This window comes from Pogoniulus pusillus, chromosome 27 (assembly GCF_015220805.1).
Source record: "Pogoniulus pusillus isolate bPogPus1 chromosome 27, bPogPus1.pri, whole genome shotgun sequence".
NCBI classification, from domain to species: Eukaryota; Metazoa; Chordata; class Aves; order Piciformes; family Lybiidae; genus Pogoniulus; species Pogoniulus pusillus.
In genome coordinates, this window is record NC_087290.1 from 15,296,772 (window position 1) to 15,318,097 (window position 21,326).

A 21,326-nucleotide genomic window follows, 5' to 3' on the forward strand; every position below is an offset into this window, starting at 1 on the left:
CTGGACAAAGACAGACCTTGGCACCCTCCAAAGCTACAGGCATTGTCTAGACTGCTTTGTTGCCCTAATTGGAAGCATCCCTTCAGCAGAAGAATGCTGCTCCTTTTCTTACACCTAATGTTCTTCTGTTCTCTGGTGTGCTGACTTGCTTTTCAGTGAGATTCCTTTTCAGTAGGATTGCTTATCAGATGGGCATTCACATTTTTAGAAATACATTTAGGGAGCAGCTCATCATGGGGCACTGGAATTGTATCACTGCCAGTCAGAACACCATTTACCCATATCCTGCTATCCCACTGATTAAAAAAACCCTTGATTTTCACAGCAATTATATCACAGTGACAAATTACATCTTGCTGACTATGCTCTAATTCTAGGTCATAAAACCGAGGGGTTACCTTTAGGCTGGATTTTTATTGGCAATTTTTTGACTGATGTCTTCTGTCCAAATCCATATTTGGAGAACAACAAAACAGGCTGCTGTGATTTAATATGGTTTATGATAATTGCAGCTTTAATGTTTATAAATACATACATATCAACCAGAGCTGCCTTTGAGATGTTGCTTTGTTGAAGCAAGCTTTACACTCCCTCGCCGCATCAAAAGACAAAAAGAATTCTCTCAAACAAATTCTCTGTACTCTGCTTTACATCATGTATGGCAAAGACAAAAGAAAATGCCCATAGAGCTATTATTCATCCTCTTCCATTACTGATGCTTGACTAACATCTCAGAAATTAGCATGTCTTCATGATGATATATTTTCCACTTTCCCATTTGGAATGCTGTAAAGCACATACCTATTAAAAACAGCTTAAAAATAAAGAGCTTGCTAAAATATAATGGGGGAAAGTGGCTTACCCAAGGGAGGAAAATAAAACTCTGGTAAAAGCAATGGAAGAAAGGGGCTTTGCAGGTTTCCTCCCCTTCTTCCACAGAGGAAAAGAGCTTCAACTATTCTATATCACTGATGACAAGGCCTTCTGAGCCCACAGCTAAGCACTCACCTAGCTCTTCATCACATGTCCTGGATAAGCAGGTGTCCCAGGAAAGGAAAAGAGGAAACAAAATAAGGTGAAAAAAGATGAAACTTTGTCCATCAGGATCAAAACAGCCTCCAGAAACTGCCAAGAGGGAGGGAAAGAAAGTGTGGGAATAAGATATGCTAACAGCACTAACAGTGAAGTAGAACTCTTGTTCTGAGTGCGGTTGCTCACTGTACCATGGATATCAAACAGACCTTTTGTGGTGACATGCTCAGCCCTCAGCAGCCTTTCCCCTTAGGATGAACAGCACCAGGCTTGCAGGTATTCAACTTCCCACCTTACTACTGCCAGGGTGCTAAACCATGGCCTAGTCAGGAGGCTCAGGGCAGGCTTTATTGCTCTCTACAACTGCCTGCAAAAGGTTGGAGCAAAGTAGGGGTAAAAAGTGACGGGAAAAGAGAAAACAACCTTCAAGTTGCACTCACCAAAAGGGTTGTCAGGCACTGGAACAGGTTGCCCTGGGAAGAGGTTTAGCCACAAACCCTGAGGGTATTGAAAGCCAAGCAATGTGGTTTAGTGGTAGACTTGGCACTGCTAGGTGACAGTTGGACTTGACGGAGTGGGAGCACTTTCACCTCACAGGAATGCCCTCAAAATAAATCAGCTGAAGCCTGCAGGGTGCTTGGATATTATAGCAGTGGAAGGCATCATCAAAATACAGAGAAGCTAGGCTTTTTCTAAACTCTCCATCCATTTCTGCCTTGCAGTTGCACCCCATATCTAACATACCAAGTATCTTTCCTCACCAAGAGGAAAATATTCAGCTGTTCAGCAAATTGTCTTTAAGCCCAGAGCAAGATAGTCAGGAAAAAAAATCTCAGCAACAGAAAATATTTTCAAGCACAAATAGGAAGCAAACAAAGTGTCAGCATAGTAAATGATGATTCTAAAGCCACTGACAGTCTGAGTGAACACAGGTCCCTTGCTCCCACACATTGCCCATGCTGCTGCAGCTGCTGGGCATGGTGAGGTTTGTACCCAGGTCCTGGGTGGGAAGTGAGGCAAGCAAGGAACCGTCCTGCATCCCAGCAGAAAGGCTCATGGCCACTCTGCACCCCCAGAATGGAGCCAAGAAGCAAGATAAATATTTGCCCAAGAAAATCCAGCCAAAACCCTAGGGAAGAATGATTTTAAGGATACAATGGAGCATTTAGAAAGAGAAATAGCCATGAGTGTCACAGGTCACAACAGAAGACTTAATCCTGCTGAAATCCAAATGACCACGAATGGCACATGCAGCTGTGAGAATCTCTGCCTGCCTCTACCAGCTCTGGCCTGTACATGGCCACTTTCTAAAAAAGCCAATTTCCCCTTATGAATAAGCATGATCCACTTATTAAGACAAGAAGCACTTCTCCCCCCCCCCCCCCCCCAGTCCGCCCTCCTTCCCTCCCTTTGTGGTGACTGCGGCTGGTAGCTGTGTGAGCGCAGGGCTGGTAAGTTATGCATGCTGGAGCTGTTCTTTTGTGAAGGGGAGATGTTACAACTTGCGTGTGATTTGCCATCATGCTGTCTTTTGTGACAGTCCTGAGATTGAAAGAAATGCCTGGAATATTTCTGGGAGAGGAAAAAAAAAAAGTCCAAGAATGTTGGTGTGCTTTACATCCGAGAGAAGAAAGCCAAATCACACACTTGAGTGCTCCCACCCTCACAGCAAAATCATCTTTAGAGGCATATAGGGAATTTACAAATCCCATGTCCCTTCTTCTGAAAATGTACTGCAAAACAGCCAGCAAAGTTTCTGAGGAGGGAAACAAACAAACAGAAATCTGCTCTAATACCCACTAACGAGCCTGTGACCTGGATATTGAGCAAAGGCAATTTCGTCTGGAATTGCCACTTGTAATTCAGTCTTCACATCAAGCACCAAATTGATGGACTTACTGCTTGCTCAGGAAAAGTGGACTCTAAAAATAAAATTATTTCCCAATAATACCTACATTTTACAAAGAAAATACTGACATATATGTTCTGTGAGGGAATAATCTGTTGTGCTCAAAAAAGCCCCCACAGCCCAAAAACCCAACACCCAAGAAATGTATTTGGCAATTAAAAGACACACATCACGGTTGCATTTCATCTCTCGAGTGAAGGGCTCATCTGTAGAAATGGACTTTGATTTAGGTCTTATCCTCTTAAAGTGAGCTGTTTGAGTCTCTCCACATGCTACTGAAATCCAGCAGTATTATTATTATGGTAAGAATAATGATTGTCTACATGTTAAGACTCTAGGAGGAAAAAAATACGTTGGAAGTGGATGTTTACAGCGCAATTAACCTTATGCTAAAACACAGGAACAAGTTTTTGCAGGTCAAACAATCTACCACACAAAAGAGGACTGAAATAGCAGAATTTGTCCTAGCAATCGGATGTTGCTTTATGTACTGAATTTCTATCTTTCTGTTCTAAAGTAACCATTGGAATAATTTTCTTACAGAATGATAGTTGCTATGACAACCATAGCAAATTTTCCTTTTCTGAAACAGATGTCTCATTTAGTTGAAAATTAGAATGTGAAAAACCCATGGGAAAAATTAATTCAAACTTTAACAGAACACTGACTACAATGTAATCTCTTATAGGTTAACCCCTTAACATCTTTCTGCACTCTTACAGTAACCTTCTCATAAATTCTAATTAAACCAGTTTAACCTCCTAGAATGCCCTTCTTAGCTATCATTAGCACTTTAGCTGTCTTTGAAAGGAGCATTTCTGTTAACATAATAACAGAAAAAAGTCATACTACAAAAGTAGTGGTCAAACACATTACCACCTTAATTATTTATTAGTTTTTCTTTTATTCAGCTACTACTGGAAAGAGCTACCATGTAGCCCAAGAATCCTTTTGTCATGTAAATGGGGCATAACTTAGTTTACATGTGATTTACCAGAGAGGCCAGCGATGTACCACACAGATTTGACCTGTAATTTATGTGAAAATGGAAGGTTTGCAATTCTCAAACCACTGGTAGCCAGCTCAATTTGCTCAGCAGCCACACAAAAAGGGGAGACAAAAAAGATACTTGCCCAGGAAAAATTATCAGTGTTCATGGATTTTGCTACTACAAGCAATGAGACTTAAATGATGGATCCCTTCCTCTCTGTACACTTAACCAGCTCAAGGGGACCCTCCGCAGTACTTGGTCACCAGCAACAAATGAACACAGCAGGCAGCCACTGGGCAGTCAAAGAAAGAAATATTCCCACCATAGTGCTTGCAGGGTGTCAGCTACCACAAGAATTTCAGCACCACGAGATTTACTGCAGCAGCTCCACCTAGGTTGTCCCACTGAATAAGACAAATCTTGCCACCAGCAGGGACAGAGTTGCACTCTTTGACTTCAGGAGAAAGCTCCCTTGCATAATCTGGCACCTGTGGCAAGTTACAGGTGGCAGCTGACTGAACAGCCATTACTGTATCAAAGGGATTGAGGTGCAGCATCTTGCAAGCACTTCAGCAGCAAAAAAACCTCATGATGTGCAGACCATTGTACTTCATTTCTGTAAAGTTACCTACAGAAATAACTGTTGCAGCTGAAAGGCAAATTCTCTCACTAGAACTCCTCCGCTAACGAAATGCATTTCAAGGGTTTGCAAACACACCTAAATTGTTCCAATCCTTCCTCCTCATCTTTCTCCCATCAGAAAATCAACAGATACTGGCCAGCAACTGGAAAAGGAACCCATCAGGAAAAGAATGGTCCAAATCAGTCTTCTCATTCCTGCTCCCTTCCCTGACAATTGCAGAGCTGCCTGTATTCAATAGTTAGAAGACTGGACTACCCATGGTGAAGGCCATACTGGTCTAAGTGGCCAGCTAGCAGTGGAGTACCAAAAAAAGCAGTTAGATTCAACAGCAGCAACACAGGCCAAACTCCAGCACATTCTGATTCCTAGCCCAGGAAGTCTCACTGTTGAGCACTTAAGTCTCAGTTTTTCCTCATCTTGATTTAATCTTCCTATTGTAACTAGCTGCAGCCCTATGAATACATATATGCCACACTATACACCTTCCTTGTCTGCCTTGTCTGAAGGTATTCACATTCCTCAGTTTGTGTTCTCCCTTTTCCCATAACTATGTTAGTTGAATTTATCCAATCCCTGTAATTGCCTTTTTAGTCTTTCCTCAGTAATTAACTAACCAGTCAGTATTCCTACTGCTTTTTGTTCAACTTCCTCTACAGGCAAGGATTCATAGAAGTTCACTTGTGTGTCTATAGTGGCTCTTTCAACACCTAAAGCAGTTGTCAAATTACACTCATCTTTCTGTCTTTTCTTCCTCACACTCAAGAGCTTTCAAGTACCAGAAAGGGCTATGAGAGAGCTGAGGAGGGACTTTTGACAAGGGCTTATAGTGACAGGATGAGCGGTAATGGCTTTGAGCTGGAAGAGGGGAGACTTAGACTGGAGATTAGGAAGAAATTCTTTCCAGTGAGGGTGCAGAGACAGTGGCACAGATTACCCAAGGAGGTTGTGGATGCCTCCTTCCTGGAGGTGTTCAAGGCCAAGTTGGATGAAGTGCTGAGCAACCTGGTCTAGTGGGAAGTGGGGGTGGGGATTAGATGATCCTGAAGGTCCCTTCTAACCCAAACCATTCCACGATTGTATGAAGAAGATTGTCCAAAGTGGGGGAGACGAAAGTAGCTCTTAGGCCAGAAGTGCTAAGAATTACTGCCCAAGGCACTGTGCAAGGATTGTTCAATATCTTGGCATTTCAGCACTTTACCAACCAGTCACCAAGATTTAAAGAAAAACAGGTTTCAGAAGTTTTGTGGGGTATGAGGAGCCTCATAGTATGACTAACTTCCATGTGACAGAAGGGTGGTTTGAATTTAGAGAAGTACAAAAGCAGTGCACAGAAAGATGTAAATTACAGAGATCCTTAGATTCGTTCATTCATTCATCATCCTGGAACCAGGGCTTTCTCAATGAAAGCTAAGGCCCTGTACTTAAAACTAATACATGCAAATGATGGTTAATCTCATATAAAATTATCCTCTGGAACACTAGACCACAAAGTACAGCTCAGCAGGTGGAAAGGAGAAAGCAGAAGGGAGGGGAATACAGGTGCTGAGAGGAGGTGGCTTGCACAGTGTAGGTCACGGAGGCAGTAAATTGAACCCAGATCCTCTGTGAATCTGCTGGCCATAGAATCATAGAATCAACCAGGTTGAAAGAGACCTCCAAGATCATCCAGTCCAACCTATCATCCAGCCCTGTCCAGTCAACTAGACCATGGCACTAAGTGCCTCATCCAGGCTTTGCTTGAACACTCCACCACCTCCCTGGGCAGCCCATTCCAGTGCCAATCACTCTCTCTGGCAAAAACTTCCTCCTAACATCCAGCCTAGACTTCCCCCGGCACAACTTGGGACTGTGTCCCCTTGTTCTGTTGCTGCTTGCCTGGGAGAAGAGACCAACACCCACCTGGCTACAACCTCCCTTCAGGTAGTTGTAGACAGCAATGAGGTCAGCCCTGAGCCTCCTCTTCTGCAGGCTGCACACTCCCAGCTCCCTCAGCCTCTCCTCACAGGGCTGTGCTCCAGGCCTTTCCCCAGCCTTGTTGCCCTTCTCTGGACATGTTCCAGCACCTCAACATCTCTCTTGAATTGAGGGCCCCAGAACTGGAGACATAACATAACACAACAACACTTCTTCCACAGGGCAGTTTGCTGTGTTCTTGGGTTTTTTGCCTTTCTTGCCTTGCATCAAAAGTCATCATTCTTGAAACTCTGACTCAAATGAAATGACTGCTTTCGCAAAAGGAAAGGAGGGTAAAAATCAGAATCTGGTCCTTTGTCAGTAATTATTTCATTTGCAATTTGAGATATACATAAAATCATTCATCTTTCGTTTAGTACAGCCTTTCATACAGCTCTGACTGAAAAAAAAATAACGAAAGAATGAGCTGTGACTAATGGGATCTGATCATTTCTAAACATTAAATCTGTCCTAAAACAATGAAAAATAAAATGAAATCTACTTTATCTTCATAACAAGAAAATGGAAGATAACAGGTAAGGAGAAAAATTAATGAAAAACTGAATTTTAAACATGCCAACACCAAATGCAAACAGTTTATTTCCTTCTGCTGGGAAGCAGTGACAATATCCCATCTGATCTATCTTTTTAATTACAAAACAAACCAACTAAACACACACAGAAGCTAACCTGGCATAATTAGCCGAGAGATTCAACGCTGAGGGCACAGACATAGAACTGCATCAACTTTCAGCATGATCTTAGATATTTAATACAGGTTTTAAGTTCCTCTTGTCTCAGTCTGTTCCCTCAGTCTGATTCTCCACATTTAAAAATATAGGCACAGCTTATCAGATACCAACTGCCCAGGGAGGTGGTGGAGTCACCGTCCCTGGAGGTGTTCAAGAGAAAAATGGATGAGGCACTTAGTGCTGTGGTCTGGTTGACTGGACAGGCCTGGGTGCTAGGTTAGACTGGATGAGCTTCCAACCTGGCTGACTCTATGGCAGATGATAGTCATAGAAAGAAGAAGGGTTAAGAGCAGAGCCAGCAACCCTTGTGTCCATAGTACAGTCACCACCCTGATTTAAACGTAGCATTTGCCACGAATGGGCCAATCTGTAAGGGAGTACAATTTGAGCCCCATCTATGCATGGCATCTTAACAGGTTTTCACTATCAGCTGGACAGACAGCTAAAGAAAAAGCATGTTCTTCCAAAAATCCAGCTAGGTAGTGTTTAGTGTGCTCCTCTAAGACTGCAGAAGTTTGCTAACTGAAGAGATGGAACATCCCTTCACATGGAGACACTACACTTGTGGCGTCTTACTTCTTGAGGGACTCTCCCAGATGAAGTATGACTAAAATATGTAGGGTGTGTAACAGGTGCATTGAGAATCAACACAAAAGGCTCTCACAGCAGCCACTGTTCAGTTTAGTAATTCCTGAGGTTTATATTATTTTTCTCAAAATACCAGGAGTAATTAGTCCCTATGGACTGTCCACCAGCTCTTTTCTGTCTTTCCTGACTTTTGGGGGTTTTAACTACTTTTCCTTGGAAAACCCAAGGCCATTTTAAGCTAAAGAAGCACGAAAACACTCCTAAAGCTAATAAATCAATAGAGCACATGTGCATATATGTATAAAGTATGTTCTTTTTAAAACTTCCAATCTAGTAATGGATGAAGTTAGTTCTTGTTTGAAAAAGCACATATGTCATGTTTCTACCTGAAGCCAACCAGATCCAAGCAATCCTAAATTTCAAATTCATGTTTTCCTGCAGTCCTGGATTTCACCCCACAATACAGTGGAAACCAGCTACTGCAAAAACTTGCTGTACCAAAAAGTTACAGTTTTAACACTTGGATGCTGTTCACCTAGCTAGGAATTCTGAAACAACCTGAAAAAAAACCAAAACAAACCACTAAACCTCCTTATCAGATGTAAACTACACAGTGAGCAATACCTGATGCACACAGGGGGAGAGCCTTTGTGCTGTAATATTGGTTCAAACTTACTTTTTCACTAGGGAAGAAAATAGTCCTAGGCTCTACTTACAGTTCTTCATGTAGAGCACAATGTAATGTCACCATCTACTTCTTGATTTATTGTGTACCTGGAGTACTGTGTACAGTTCTGGAGCCCCCAGCAAGAAAAGGACATAGAACTGTTGGAGTGAGTCCAGAGGAGGCCACAAAGATGCTCGGAGGGCTGCAGCAGCTCTGCTATGAGGACAGGCTATGAGAGTTAGGGCTCTGCAGCTTGGAGAAGAGAAGGCTTTGAGGAGACCTTGGAGTGGCCTTGAAGTATCTGAAGAGGGCCTATAGGAATGGTGGGGAGGGACTATTGACAAGGTCTTGTAATGACAGGATAAGGACTAATGGGTTTAAACTGGAAGAGGGGAGATTTAGACTAGATGTTAGGAAGAAGTTCTTTGAGTGAGGGTGGTGAGACACTGGCACAGGTTGCCCAGAGAGCTTGTGGATGCTCCCTCCCTGGAGGTGCTCAAGGCCAGGCTGGATGAGGCCTTGAGTGACCTGTTCTAGTGGGAGGTGTCCCTGCCTATGGCAGGGGGTTGACACTAGATGACCTTTGAGGTCCCTTCCAACCTAAACCATTCTCTGATTCTATGAATCACTCTATACTCACTCGTTTCGTGTGTAAAAAGCTCGGGCAAGTGCATACATACAAGGCACCATGAAGCAGGGAGGCTGATTCTCAGCAGGTGTAAGGAGCTCAAAAGCTCTGCTTACTCCAGTTGAGAATCAGCCCCATGTAGATCTGCTCCAAACTAGTTAGCTGTTTGTGTTTCTCTTGGAACATCGCCAAAGGGCTCATCTCAGTACCCAACTGTGTTTACATCTTTGAAACATCCTGAAATTGCTGCTGTCTGAGAATACAGCCCAGACTACAGAGAGTGCTGCTAGTGCTTTTTGTTCCAGAAAAAACCAGCACCGCCACGACAACAACAAAAGCACTTCAAACTTTGCATTCAGCTCTGTCTCATAAAACTAAACTTTCCTCCCAATGTGAAAAATAAAGAGAAAACTGCTGTGGGGGATTGCAATTTCTTTATGTGGTTTATGAAGTGCAGGAAAGTGAAGTCAATTCCCTGTAGTGAGATTACAGGTCTCCTCTTCTATATGTCTTAAATTAAAAACCAGCTGAATCCAAAGTGAGCTATTTTACTGGATCAGAAGATTCAATTATTTCTGCTAAGTAACTGAATGTGAACTATTTCCTTTTAATAACATGCAACTAATAATTACTGCCCAGAAAGGATTTTTTGCTACCAGGCTAATTAAACTAAAGCAGTAGCTTTTTTTGACTGCTCTCAAATTTAACTAAAGCCAGCAACATTGAAACAAAATGAGTAAATGCATATCCCCAATCACAAATAGAACTACAACATGTTCAGCTATTACCAGAAACTAGCCTTGCCCAATAGGATTATGAGAAATCAACCTAACTTCTCGTCTGGATTCAGAGTTCCTGCAGGCACAGGCAGTGCAATGTCCTCCACACTGCTCCAGACACAATGGAGAGCGGATGCAAAGCATCTTTGGCTTCAGTAACTGTTTAAGCTCACTCTAGAAGAGGTCACTGTGAAATGTGCTAGAGGATTGCTTCATATTCCTAACATGCAAGCACACAGAAATAAAGAACAGGAGAAGAGAAGGCTTTGAGGAAACCTCAGAGTGGCCTTCCAGTATCTGGGGAGGTACTACTGACAAGGTCATGTAATGAAAGGATGAGGAGGAATGGGTTTAAACTGGCAGAGGGCATATTTAAACTAGATGTTAGGAAGAAGTTCTTTGCAGTGAGGGTGGTGAGACACTGGCACAGGTTTCCCAGGCAGGTTGTGGCTGCTCCCTCCCTGGAGGTGTTCAAGGCCAGGTTGGATGAGGCCTTGAGCAACCTGTTCTAGTGGGAGGTGTCCCTGCCTATGGTTGCAACTAGAAGATCTTTGAGGTCCCTTCCAACCTAAACCATTCTGTGATTCTATGAAAGTTGACTCACTGGTTTTCCCTACTGTGGCTATTCTAGGACTGAACTACTCAGCTGCAGGTAATGTTGGGAAGAAACTTCATTTGAGAGCATTTTCTGGAATGTCTGTTAACAAGAAAAGAGAAGGAAAAGGATATTCTACACAGCTGTGTCTTAAAACTCATCTTGTGGGACATGAAAAAATAGCCATTTCTTAGAAGGACACAATAATTAGAATTCATGGCACTGGTCTGACTTTGATGGTAGTTATGGGCTACAGTAAGTCTATTTCAGTTTCCATTTTAATTTGCTTACATTCCTATTGCAGAGTTTAATTAGTTAATACTAACTGTGCTTCCTTAACATGCTAGAGAAAATTCACCTGGAGTGTGAGGAAGCTTTCTGTTTTGTTCCATACACAAATTGTTTTCAGCAATGTTAATGACTCTTGCTAATTCATTTCAGTCACTTAATTTGTACTGCAGTGCTCATTAAAAAGACCTCTCCTGAATCGGTGACGACTGCTCACAGGAGCAATAGCACCTGTATACCTAATGCCTACTGAATGAGACTCAGACTTCCTGCATTTCCCAGTTGCATTAAAAAAATGCTTTCCAAAATGTGTTTAGCACATGAAATGTACCAATTCTATCAAAGTGCCATTAGCTAAAAAAAAAAAAGAAAGGAAAAATTGAGAACAAAAATGAGCTGGTGATCTATTTCTGATGTTAAAAGAGCCAGAGCGTACTCCTAAGTCTCACTTTCATAGAATCATAGAATCAACCAGGTTGGAAGAGACCTCCAAGATCATCCAGTCCAACCTACCATCCAGCCCTGTCCAGTCAACCAGACCATGGCACTAAATGCCTCATCCAGCCTTTTCTTGAACATCTCCAGGGACAGTGACTCCACCACCTCCCTGGGCAGCCCATTCCAATGCCAATCACTCTCTCTGTGAAGAATTTCCTCCTAACATCCAACCTATACTTCCCCCAGCACAACTTGAGACTGTGTCCCCTTGTTCTGTTGCTGGCTGCCTGGCAGCAGAGACTAAGCCCTACCTGGCTACAACCTCCCTTCAGGTAGTTGTAGACAGCAATGAGGTCAGCCCTGAGCCTCCTCTTCTCCAGGCTAAACAACCCCAGCTCCCTCAGTCTCTCCTCATAGGGTTTGTGTTCACACTTCAGCAGTTCAGTATCTTGCATTTCTCCACAGCACCTTCCTTGAACAGCTGAATTTAAGGGGCCCAAATAATTTTGCAGGGGAAAAAAAAAAAACACATTCTTATCTTCCATATGCTGCAAACTAAACTACAGCGTTTAGTGAGTTTAAGTGTTTTCAGGAGCAGTGCTTTCCAAAACAGAAAATGGCTTCTGAGAAGTATGGGAGAGGAAATAAAAATATCACTCCAGCATTCTATTACAAAACAATTAAACCTGCACCTCTGTGCCTGTGTTAATTAATACATTTTAGCAGGATGATGGATTTTGCTTTCTCTCTTCTAAAGGCATTGCTATTTCTTACGCATCTGTCACATCTCACCTGCGTTTTACTGAATGCCTGAAATGAAACTTCTTCAGCCTTCTAACCTCAGTAATGCCCATGGTTTTTCACAATGCATCAGCTAGGCTTAGCTGCCAACCTTCTCCTCAAAATTCCTGGAACTTGAGATGCCTCTATTCTAAATAACAAGTGAAATCTGTTATTCCCATTCATGGTTCTCATTTTCTTCAACAACTGTGTCAGCCTACCTAAATGACTCCCTTATATTACCTGCCTCAAAGTCAGTAATTGAAACAGTCCCAAATAGTTCCCAGCTTTAAAAATCTGGGAACATTCACCATATTTAGAACAGATTTCCAAGCAACCAAAACCCAGCACTAATATGTCCACATCCAGCATTTCCATATCCAACATTCCCACATCCATCCATTCAAAACTACAGCACTGACAGAGCCAGACATGAAAACAAGCCACTTGCTCAAAAATCTGCTTCACCTGAGGTTTTTAAGGCTTCTAGAGAGGTATTTTACAGCTTGAGAAAACAGTACAGCAATTTGCTGGTTTGTATTTTTATCTCTCAACCAAGTGAGGCTACAGAAAGATGAAAACATAAGAGGAGCAGTATGGTTTTGTCCAATAACACGAATTTTGGACTGCCTATATATTTTAGTTACGTGCAAGGCACTGCACAGCTTTTTCAGATTTGAAAGAAATCATAAGAACTAAGCATCAGAATGGTCAATTTGAGGCAGAAGTTACCATTTTCTGGGAGTTTTACAGTGAATGAAGCCTGCAATGTAACATCTTGCACAGCTGCTGCTCTATCTGGAAGCCACACTCCCAGCTTAGGAGGTGTATTATGTTAAATGAAGTCAGTATTTTAATTTAATACAGTTTCCTTTTAATTGATCTTCACCTCAATGACTGCAAAGATTTGTACAAGGTCTGGGAAAGTAAACATTAGGTGACTAATCCATCATTGGCAAAATGAAAGCATGTCCCTCTCACAAAATTAATGTACAAATCTTTGCTATGTTATTTTACTGATGGAAACTGAGTTCAGTGAGGAATGGAATAAAAGAGACTACTACAGCTGTTCTTGAAATGATGAAGGTGGAAAGAACTGAAACAGAGACCTAGGGTATGGGTGGCCAGGGGTTTGTGTGGAACAAAACTAAGTCTGCCTGACTTTGCCCTCTGCATGCTCTTTAAAACTATGCCAGTTGCAGGTGGAGATTACCAGTCTGTCTATGCCAAGTGCGTGCGCACACACAGAGTAGCGACAGGACAGGCTACAAGAGTTGGGGCTCTGCAGCCTGGAGAAGAGAAGGCTTCCAGGAGACCTTCCAGTACCTGAAGGGTACCTACAAGAAGGTTGGAGAGGGACTATTTACAGGGCCTTCTAATGACAGGATGAGGAATAAAGGGTTTAAACTGGAAGAGGAGAGATTTGGACTAGATGTTAGGAAGAAGTTCTTAGAGTGAGGGTGGTGAGACACTGGCACAGGTTGCCCAGGGAGGCTGTGGATGCTCTCTCCCTGGAGGTGTTGAAGGTCAGGCTGGATGAGGCCTTGAGCAACCTGTTCTAGTGGGAGGTGTCCCTGTCTATGGCAGGGGTTGGAACTGGATGATCTTTGAGGTCCCTTCCAACCTAAACCATTCTATGATCTGAGGAATCACAGAATTACTCAGGTTGGAAAAGACCCTGGGGATCACCAAATCCAACCAATAACCCTACTTTACAGAGTTCACCCCTAAACCATACCCCTGAGCACCGTATCTAAAGAACCTTTAAACACACCCAGTACTCGAGTTGTGGCCTCACCAGTGCTGAGTACAAGGAAACGATCCCCTCCCTACTCCTGCTGGACACAGCATTTCTAACCCAAGCCAGGATGTCATTGGCTCTCCTGGCCACCTGGGCACACTGCTAATTTGTGATGAACAAACAAATGAGACAAGAAAATAACAATTAGATGGTAGCTACCACCCACAGGCTATAAGCTATATATACTGATCACAGTGGTTTAGTAAAGACAATCAGCTGCATGCTGGAATAGCATTGATAGCTGCAGTGCACAAAGTAAAGGTTGCAACAGATTTCCAGCCTTTACACTGAAGTGGGATGCTTTGAGCTGATGCTCACTAAAGCAACCTACAAGTTGATGCCTTACAGTAGAAGCAGTTAAGCCATGTTATGTGACATAGCCAGAGCTCATTGAAAGACCCCTACCCAGAACGCTAAACTCAGTGAAGAGGAAAAAGCCAAACACTCCTCACATCCACACTCCTAACTTCTGAAACTTCCTTCCCATGTTGTACAAGAGCTGGTGGCCCATGTAAAACATGTAGGGGACACAACCTAATCAATGTTCCATTGGAGCAAAGCTACAAAACCCCAGGAGAAGTCCAGCCCGAGGCATCTGTCACTTCAGAACAAATTGTCAAAAAGGTCTTTCCAGGCTGATACTGATCTTTGCTCTCACATTTTCACTGACTGGGAAATGAAGTTTCTGAAGTTCCAGATGGCCTCTAACAAAAGAATGAAGGAGGAAATGAGAATACATAGACACTAGAGAAAAACTGTAACTCTGCAAAAATCACAATGAAGTTCTGCTTTATAGGAATAGATCCCTCCCAATAGTCAAAGCCAAGCAAAAATCCACTCTGGATAATGAGTCTGGAGGCAACCTCATGCTAAAGCACTCCTTTAAGCTCTCCAGGCCAATATGTCACTTAGAATAATGAAACTGTCTTCTGGTTTGGAAGAAGGCTTTTATTGTCCTTTCCTTTCCTGCACTGTACAAAATGAAATAAAACAACACTGAAAAACATACAGAGCCCTCCTGCCACCTTGCATGCCTGGTTGAAAACAGGACCAAAGATTTCTCCTGCAGTTGTGTACAGCTGCTTAGAAGAAGTCTGGAAATCAGTGGCTAGGAAGAAGCTTTCATGCTGCCACTTGCATTTCTCTTGCTATATCAAATGAAACATGTACTCTTATCCTATCATTACTGCACCATAATCTACCTTTTAATAGAAAGTGCCACTGGAATTCCTGTCACATTCCACAATATTGGTGCATACACAGAGAATACCTGCTCTTCTGCAGATGTACATCTTTTCATAGAACCATACAATCAGCCAGTTTGGAAGAGACCTCCAAGATCATCCAGTCCAACATAGCACCCAGCCCTAGCCACTCAACTAGACCATGGCACTAAATGCCTCATCCAGGCTTTTCTTGAACACCTCCAGGCATGGCAGCTCCCTTCACAACCTCCCTGGGCAGCCCATTCCAATGCCAATCACTCTCTCTGCCAACAACTTCCTCCTAACATCCAGCTTAGACCTCCCCCAGCATAACTTTTCTACAAAACTGAGGCAGGGGTGCAACATCAATGAAAAATTGCCTTTGGAGGCAAGAAGCCAGAGCATTGGTTTCTGAGGAGAAAGGGAAAAGAACTGTCCCATTTCTTCTACATAATTACAAATAACCACTGAGTTTTAGATTAAATAATAGAAGTCAAAATACCCAGGTGATACTGAAAATATCTAACCACACACAAATGGTATGTTCCTAAGCAGTCTTAGAGACTTACATCTTAGGCAAACCTATCAAGCTCTCATGGTTTACTCTGCAACTAGAACATCTTAAGCAGAAGTACTATTTAATTGTGTGCAGGTCACACATAAAAACACAGATGGATACAAACAAATATAGTAAGCTAACACTGGCTGGCACTCATTCACTCAGACTTCAACCCAGTGTTCCCAAAGTGATTTGCAGCTATTGATTAGCCTGTTTTATAATGGAGAGATAGCTCTAGCTTGTACTTCTTTTTATAGAGTGAAGTAAGACAGGACAGGCTGTAACCACAAATGGAAATGTCAGGACCTGGGCCTCAGTCTTTCACCTTCTCATTAAACAGTCATGTGTGGGCAACCAATATCAACTGTAATTGGGAGTTCTCCAATTAAACACATCCATCCAAAAAGCCAGATGCATGTTTTCAAGGCTGGAAAATTGATTTAGGATACTAAGCATGCAACTACCTGAAATTTACTTTTCTTAGTGAGTTCTGAGATGTTAACTCCAGCATTTTTAAGTCCTGACTAGGTTCATAAGCAGCTTCTAAAGGACTGGTTTCATGACAAAAGGGCAAATAAAGATTGACCATGGATACTCACTGGAGTTCTGCAGTTTTCTAGAAATCACATTAGTGTGACACAGAAAGAAAGTGAGACAGATTTCCCAGAAAGGCTATGATGAACTTCTCTTTTCAGAGTGAATGAAGCACAGAAACAAAAAGAAATGTTAAGGAACAGTAGGGATCAGTAGGCACAGACCTGTACTACAGCCTTCAGCCTAGCAGGCAGCTAGTTTAACTCACATAAAATAGCTGTTCCTCACTCTTTAAGTTTTCTAACTGGTGGGCTGCCTGATGTGACTTCTGTTACTTCTGCATCTGCTGTGTGACAGAATAATGAAGAGTGACTTCTTATTGCCATTATTGTTATTCTTGCTGTTTCCACTGGACATGACATTAATTAACATGGAAACTTCATTCAGCAGGGCATAATAACAAGCAAAAAAAACCCCCAAACAAACCCAAAATATTCTGACTGGAAGACTTTCATCATGACTTTCTCCCATATGGAGTAATCAAAGACCTTCAAAGGACCATAACACAGTCATCTTCCAGGAGCATAAGAGGATGGGAGATGAGTCTGCAACACTGTGAAAGATGTGGAAGCTCAGTACATACAAGTTGGAAAGCAATCTTTTTTTCTGGTCATGCCAGATAGCTTTCTACAACTTGTACAAAATCAGAGGACTAGCACACAAAGGGAGTGAAGCAGGTTCTGACTTTAAGCAAATGTTATTTATGGGTTAGTGGGTGAACAAAAGTTTTCTCAAGAGGGTTTGCTTGGGTCTTTTAATAGTTCTAATCATACACAGAAAGTTTTAATGGTTTCCTTTAGCCCCTAGTTAGTGCTACTTTAGAAAGCATTTTGCTTTAATTTACTCTATTGAGACTTTAATGAGACTTTTGGTACTTTACTGCCTTGAAAATGATTACTGACACTGGAAATATGGTGCCTGGTGACGAATATTGCAATGAAGATGTGAAGTTGCCAGACATATTGTAAACAGAACATAATTACAGTATTTACAGTTGAACATCAAAATGGGAAGAGATGCCAAGTGGCATTTCTCAAAAGTTAATATTGGGACTAATACCATCCAATATCTTCCCTAATATTTTGGAAAAGGAAGTAAATTAAACATTGATTGAATACACAGTAGATACAAGAGGAGGATGAACAACAACACAGCAGGTGGGGAGGTTAAAAAAACAAAACAGATCAGAAGATCTAAAAGGGAAAGAGAGAAGGGTGCATGGAAGAGGGAAGCTATTTAATGCAGACAAATGTAGAATAGTAAGCTCAGAGAAAATTAACACCCATCTCAAGTAACCAAGTGGGAAAATGCCAATTTTCATTTAAAAATAAATGAAAAAATTAAAAATCCAAGAGATTTCACAGTTTATTCACACTGAAAATTCACGTTGGGGAGTATGCATCAGGTCTGACAACTTGTTTGCTACATTCCACCCTGATGTGATTTTAAAAGGAAGAATAACAGATTCCTTTGCAAACCTGCCTTTTAAAAGAATTTTTTACTTATTGTAGGTGTCTACCAAATGCTCACAAAAGACCCAATTCCCAGTCCTGTTGATGGAAATAACATAGTTGAGGATGTCCTTGCTTACTGCAGAGGGGCTTGGACTAGATGATCTTTGGAGGTCCCTTCCAACCCAGGCCATTCTCTGATTCATGATTCTATTCTATGAATCTATAGGAGTAATGTAACATCAGTAAGAGACACAGAAGCAGCACATACAAGGGTCTAAGGTGGAGGTCAGGAAGCCAAAGCCCATCTATTCCCAATACTGTCAAGGAGTTCTAGGTGTTCTCTATGGAGGAGAGCAAAAGAACAGGTTGCCCTGTGAGGAGTGGCTGAGGGTTGTGGGGCTTTTTGGCCCAGTGAAGAGAAGATTTAGAGGGCATCTAATCCATGTTTATAAGTAGATGAGGGGTGGGGGTCATGAAGGAAGGGACAAACTCTTCTCAGTTGCACCTTGTAACAGGACAAGCAGCAATGGGTATAAACTACAGCACAGGAAGTTCCATCTAAACATGAGGAAGAACTTGACTGTAAGGGTCACAGAGCACTGGAACAGGCTGCCCAGACAGATTGTGGAGTCTCCTTCTCTGGAGACTTTCAAGCCCTGTCTGGATGTGTTCCTGTGTGACCTGAGCTAGATTCTCTGGTCCTGCTCTGGCAGGGGGATTGGACTCAATGATCTATAGAGGTCCCTTCCAACCCCTAACATCCTGTGAAATCCATGAAACACCTCACAAGCTTGCTGTGTTAAATGACTACTGTGTGCACTAATGAACCTTAACCATTGCCTGGGGTGTGGAAACTGTCACAAGAATGTGCCTTTGCAGTAAAATCCACCTCTCCCACTAAGTACACCAAACCTACTCTATGACACCAAAAACCTTGCAAGGACTGTGTCAGAGAACTGCTCCTGGTAGAGAGCCTAAAAGAGCAAGCTCTCTTCTCCCGTCACATTTTGGTTAACAATGCCCATAGTACAAGCACATTATTTTGCCACAGGAATGATCCATCACAAGAAAGCATTAAAAACTTTATCATAAAGTGAGTATGACTTTTCTTCCTAAAACAGCCAAATATAGCTGATGCAGATGAAATGGCTGATGTGACAGCAATCAACAGTATTTTTTATGCACACTTCAAAAGCTGCTTACCAAGGGGAGCCATATATTCTGAATCCCCTCACCGTCACTTCAGAGTCTTGAAGGTAGATGCAGTTTGTTAGAAGAGACTGCACGTTTTCATAGCTTTCTGGCTTCAGCTTAGAGACAGAAGGGAAATAGTAAAAGTCCTGCTTGATTAAGTCAGCCATGAATTCCTGGTCAAAGGTCAATTCATGATTTCCTGCGATCACAATCTTGTATTCATAGGGCAGGCTACCTAAAACAGTGAAAACCAAACAAATTACTTGTTTTATGAAAAAATCAGATTCAAGAAAGCAGACACAAACTATTCAAACAACTGAGCATAACCTTACTACATGTTACTGTAATTCCTGGCAATTACCTGATTTCAGGTAAATGACATTTCTGTCTCTTTCAGGGCAGAGTAGGATTCAGCATGCTTAGCATTAATGTGTTGAAACTACTTTTCAACTCATCAGCCTTAAAAACCAGTCTGCAGACTTCTGCTCCACTATTTACTTCTAGTTAATTGCCATTTGTGCTGCAAGTATCACTTACTGTGACAGTGATGATTACTCTTTGACAGAAATTAGGATTCAAAGAAGGTTGGCTGTAACGCTTCAGAAACTGTCAGCTCTCTTCTCCCAGAGCTGTGGTCCTTACCAGCTTGTACTCAGGAGGTCTTACAGGCTCAGAACTTGGGTCAGCCAAAAGGATCTGTTGTCCTCTTTGCACTGACATTTAAAATCAAGCCTTCAAGTGAGACAAGGATTTGTTTTAGCCATCAAAATTCCACATCCCACAGAGAACTTTCACAGTTTGCCTCTATCCCATATTTTTTTCCTGCTCCATTTTCTCACTGACTTCCTTAGATCCGTGGACTATAATTTAAAGTGACTCATGTTCAAGAATATTTTACAACCTGTATTTAGTGAAAAACCCTACAAGAACCTCCAGCTGAAGGCAAGAATATATATATATGTATATATGCCCACATGTGTGGGTTCTTCCCAAGAGCAGCACTGCAACAGAAACCTTCCCCCTAACTTCACACTTGGTCATCAACTGGATTGTGCCCTTAAGAGCAGACATTGCCCGTCCCAAAAAGCAAACCTTTTCAGTATATCTGAAATGAAGCAGATAGAAATGGTGGAAGGCTGCATTCATTAGCTCTGCTTCTGCACTAGTCTGCTTTTGCATTGGAATGAAGAAAGTCAGAGGAGGAGACTGGGAGCAAAAGAATCATAGAATCAACCAGGTTGGAAGAGACCTCCACGATCATCCAGTCCAACCTAGCACCCAGTCCTAGCCAGTCATCTAGACCATGGCACTAAGTGCCTCATCCAGGCTTTGCTTGAACACCTCCAGGGATGGTGACTCCACCACCTCCCTGGGCAGCCCATTCCAATGCAAATCTCTCTCTCTGGGAAGAACTTCCTCCTAACATCCAGCCTACACTTCCCCCAGCACAACTTGAGACTGTGTCCCCTTGTTCTATTACTGGTTGTCTGGGAGAAGAGACCAACCCCCACCTGGCCACAACCTCCCTTCAGGCAGTTGTAGACAGCAATGAAGTCAGCCCTGAGCCTCCTCTTCTCCAGGTTAAACAACCCCAGCTCCCTCAGCCTCTCCTCATAGGGTTTGTGTTCCAGGCCTTCTACCAGCTTCATTGCCCTTCTTCGGACAACTTGCAGCACCTCAACATCTCCTTTGAATTGAGGGGCCCAAAACTGGACACAGTACTCAAGGTGTGGCCTGACCAGTGCTGAGTACAGAATTAAGTTAACTGAAAATGAGACCCACCTTGCACAGCATTGTTGATAACACAGACACCTTTAGTGATGACTTCTATGGCAAATGTAGGGGTAGGTTATTTAGGGAATGTAAACCACCAGTCAATATGCAGTGGCAAAAGCTGACATGAGTAGGACTTAAAAATGAAATGTAACTGCATTACAGAAACAGAAGACAGAAAACAATGCTAGCCCCTAGGCCATGCAACATGGCTAAACCAACTATCTGCCACATGAAAACATCTGGGTGACTCTGAAATGTACACTTCAGATGCTTGTAACACCTGGATGAGGAAAACTGATTGTACAGAGAGCAGCCTTTCCTGTGGCCTCAATACATATGTGCCTCTGAATATTTGTCAACAGAAACTCTTTTCAGGTATTTATAACTGTGTGCAGAGACTCAGTGTGCTAGTTTGAAGCAGGCTAGAATGTTTTGGTGAGAAGAACTAGATTGCAGGCTGTGAAAGGAAAACAAGGGTGATGTCTACTTCCCTCAAAGGCTTGCTAAGATGTATAAAAACATAGATAACACACTCGGCATCACTCTCACTTGGGCTGCTGGCTGAGCTGCATCTCTCTAACCTCATCCTCCATTTTGGACTAATCCACTTTGCCTCCTAACCCCCTGGCCAAACCTCTATTCTTCCTTGGGACTGGGGTAAGGTTGAGAGGGGTAGGGGGAAGGTGAAGGGGCAGCTGAG

The 21,326-nt window shown here is 42.5% G+C and overlaps 1 protein-coding gene across 6 annotated transcripts in view; it reads right to left on the reverse strand.

Moving 5' to 3' along the window:
- Window positions 1-21,326, reverse strand: part of MPPED1 (metallophosphoesterase domain containing 1) — a 70,149-nt gene that overhangs the window by 12,671 nt on the left and 36,152 nt on the right. For all 6 annotated transcript variants that reach the window (XM_064165900.1, XM_064165902.1, XM_064165903.1 and 3 more), the window contains one exon: window positions 18,860-19,081. In XM_064165900.1, the coding sequence (XP_064021970.1) occupies window positions 18,860-19,081 (222 nt within the window). The remainder of the gene's footprint in view (window positions 1-18,859; window positions 19,082-21,326) is intronic.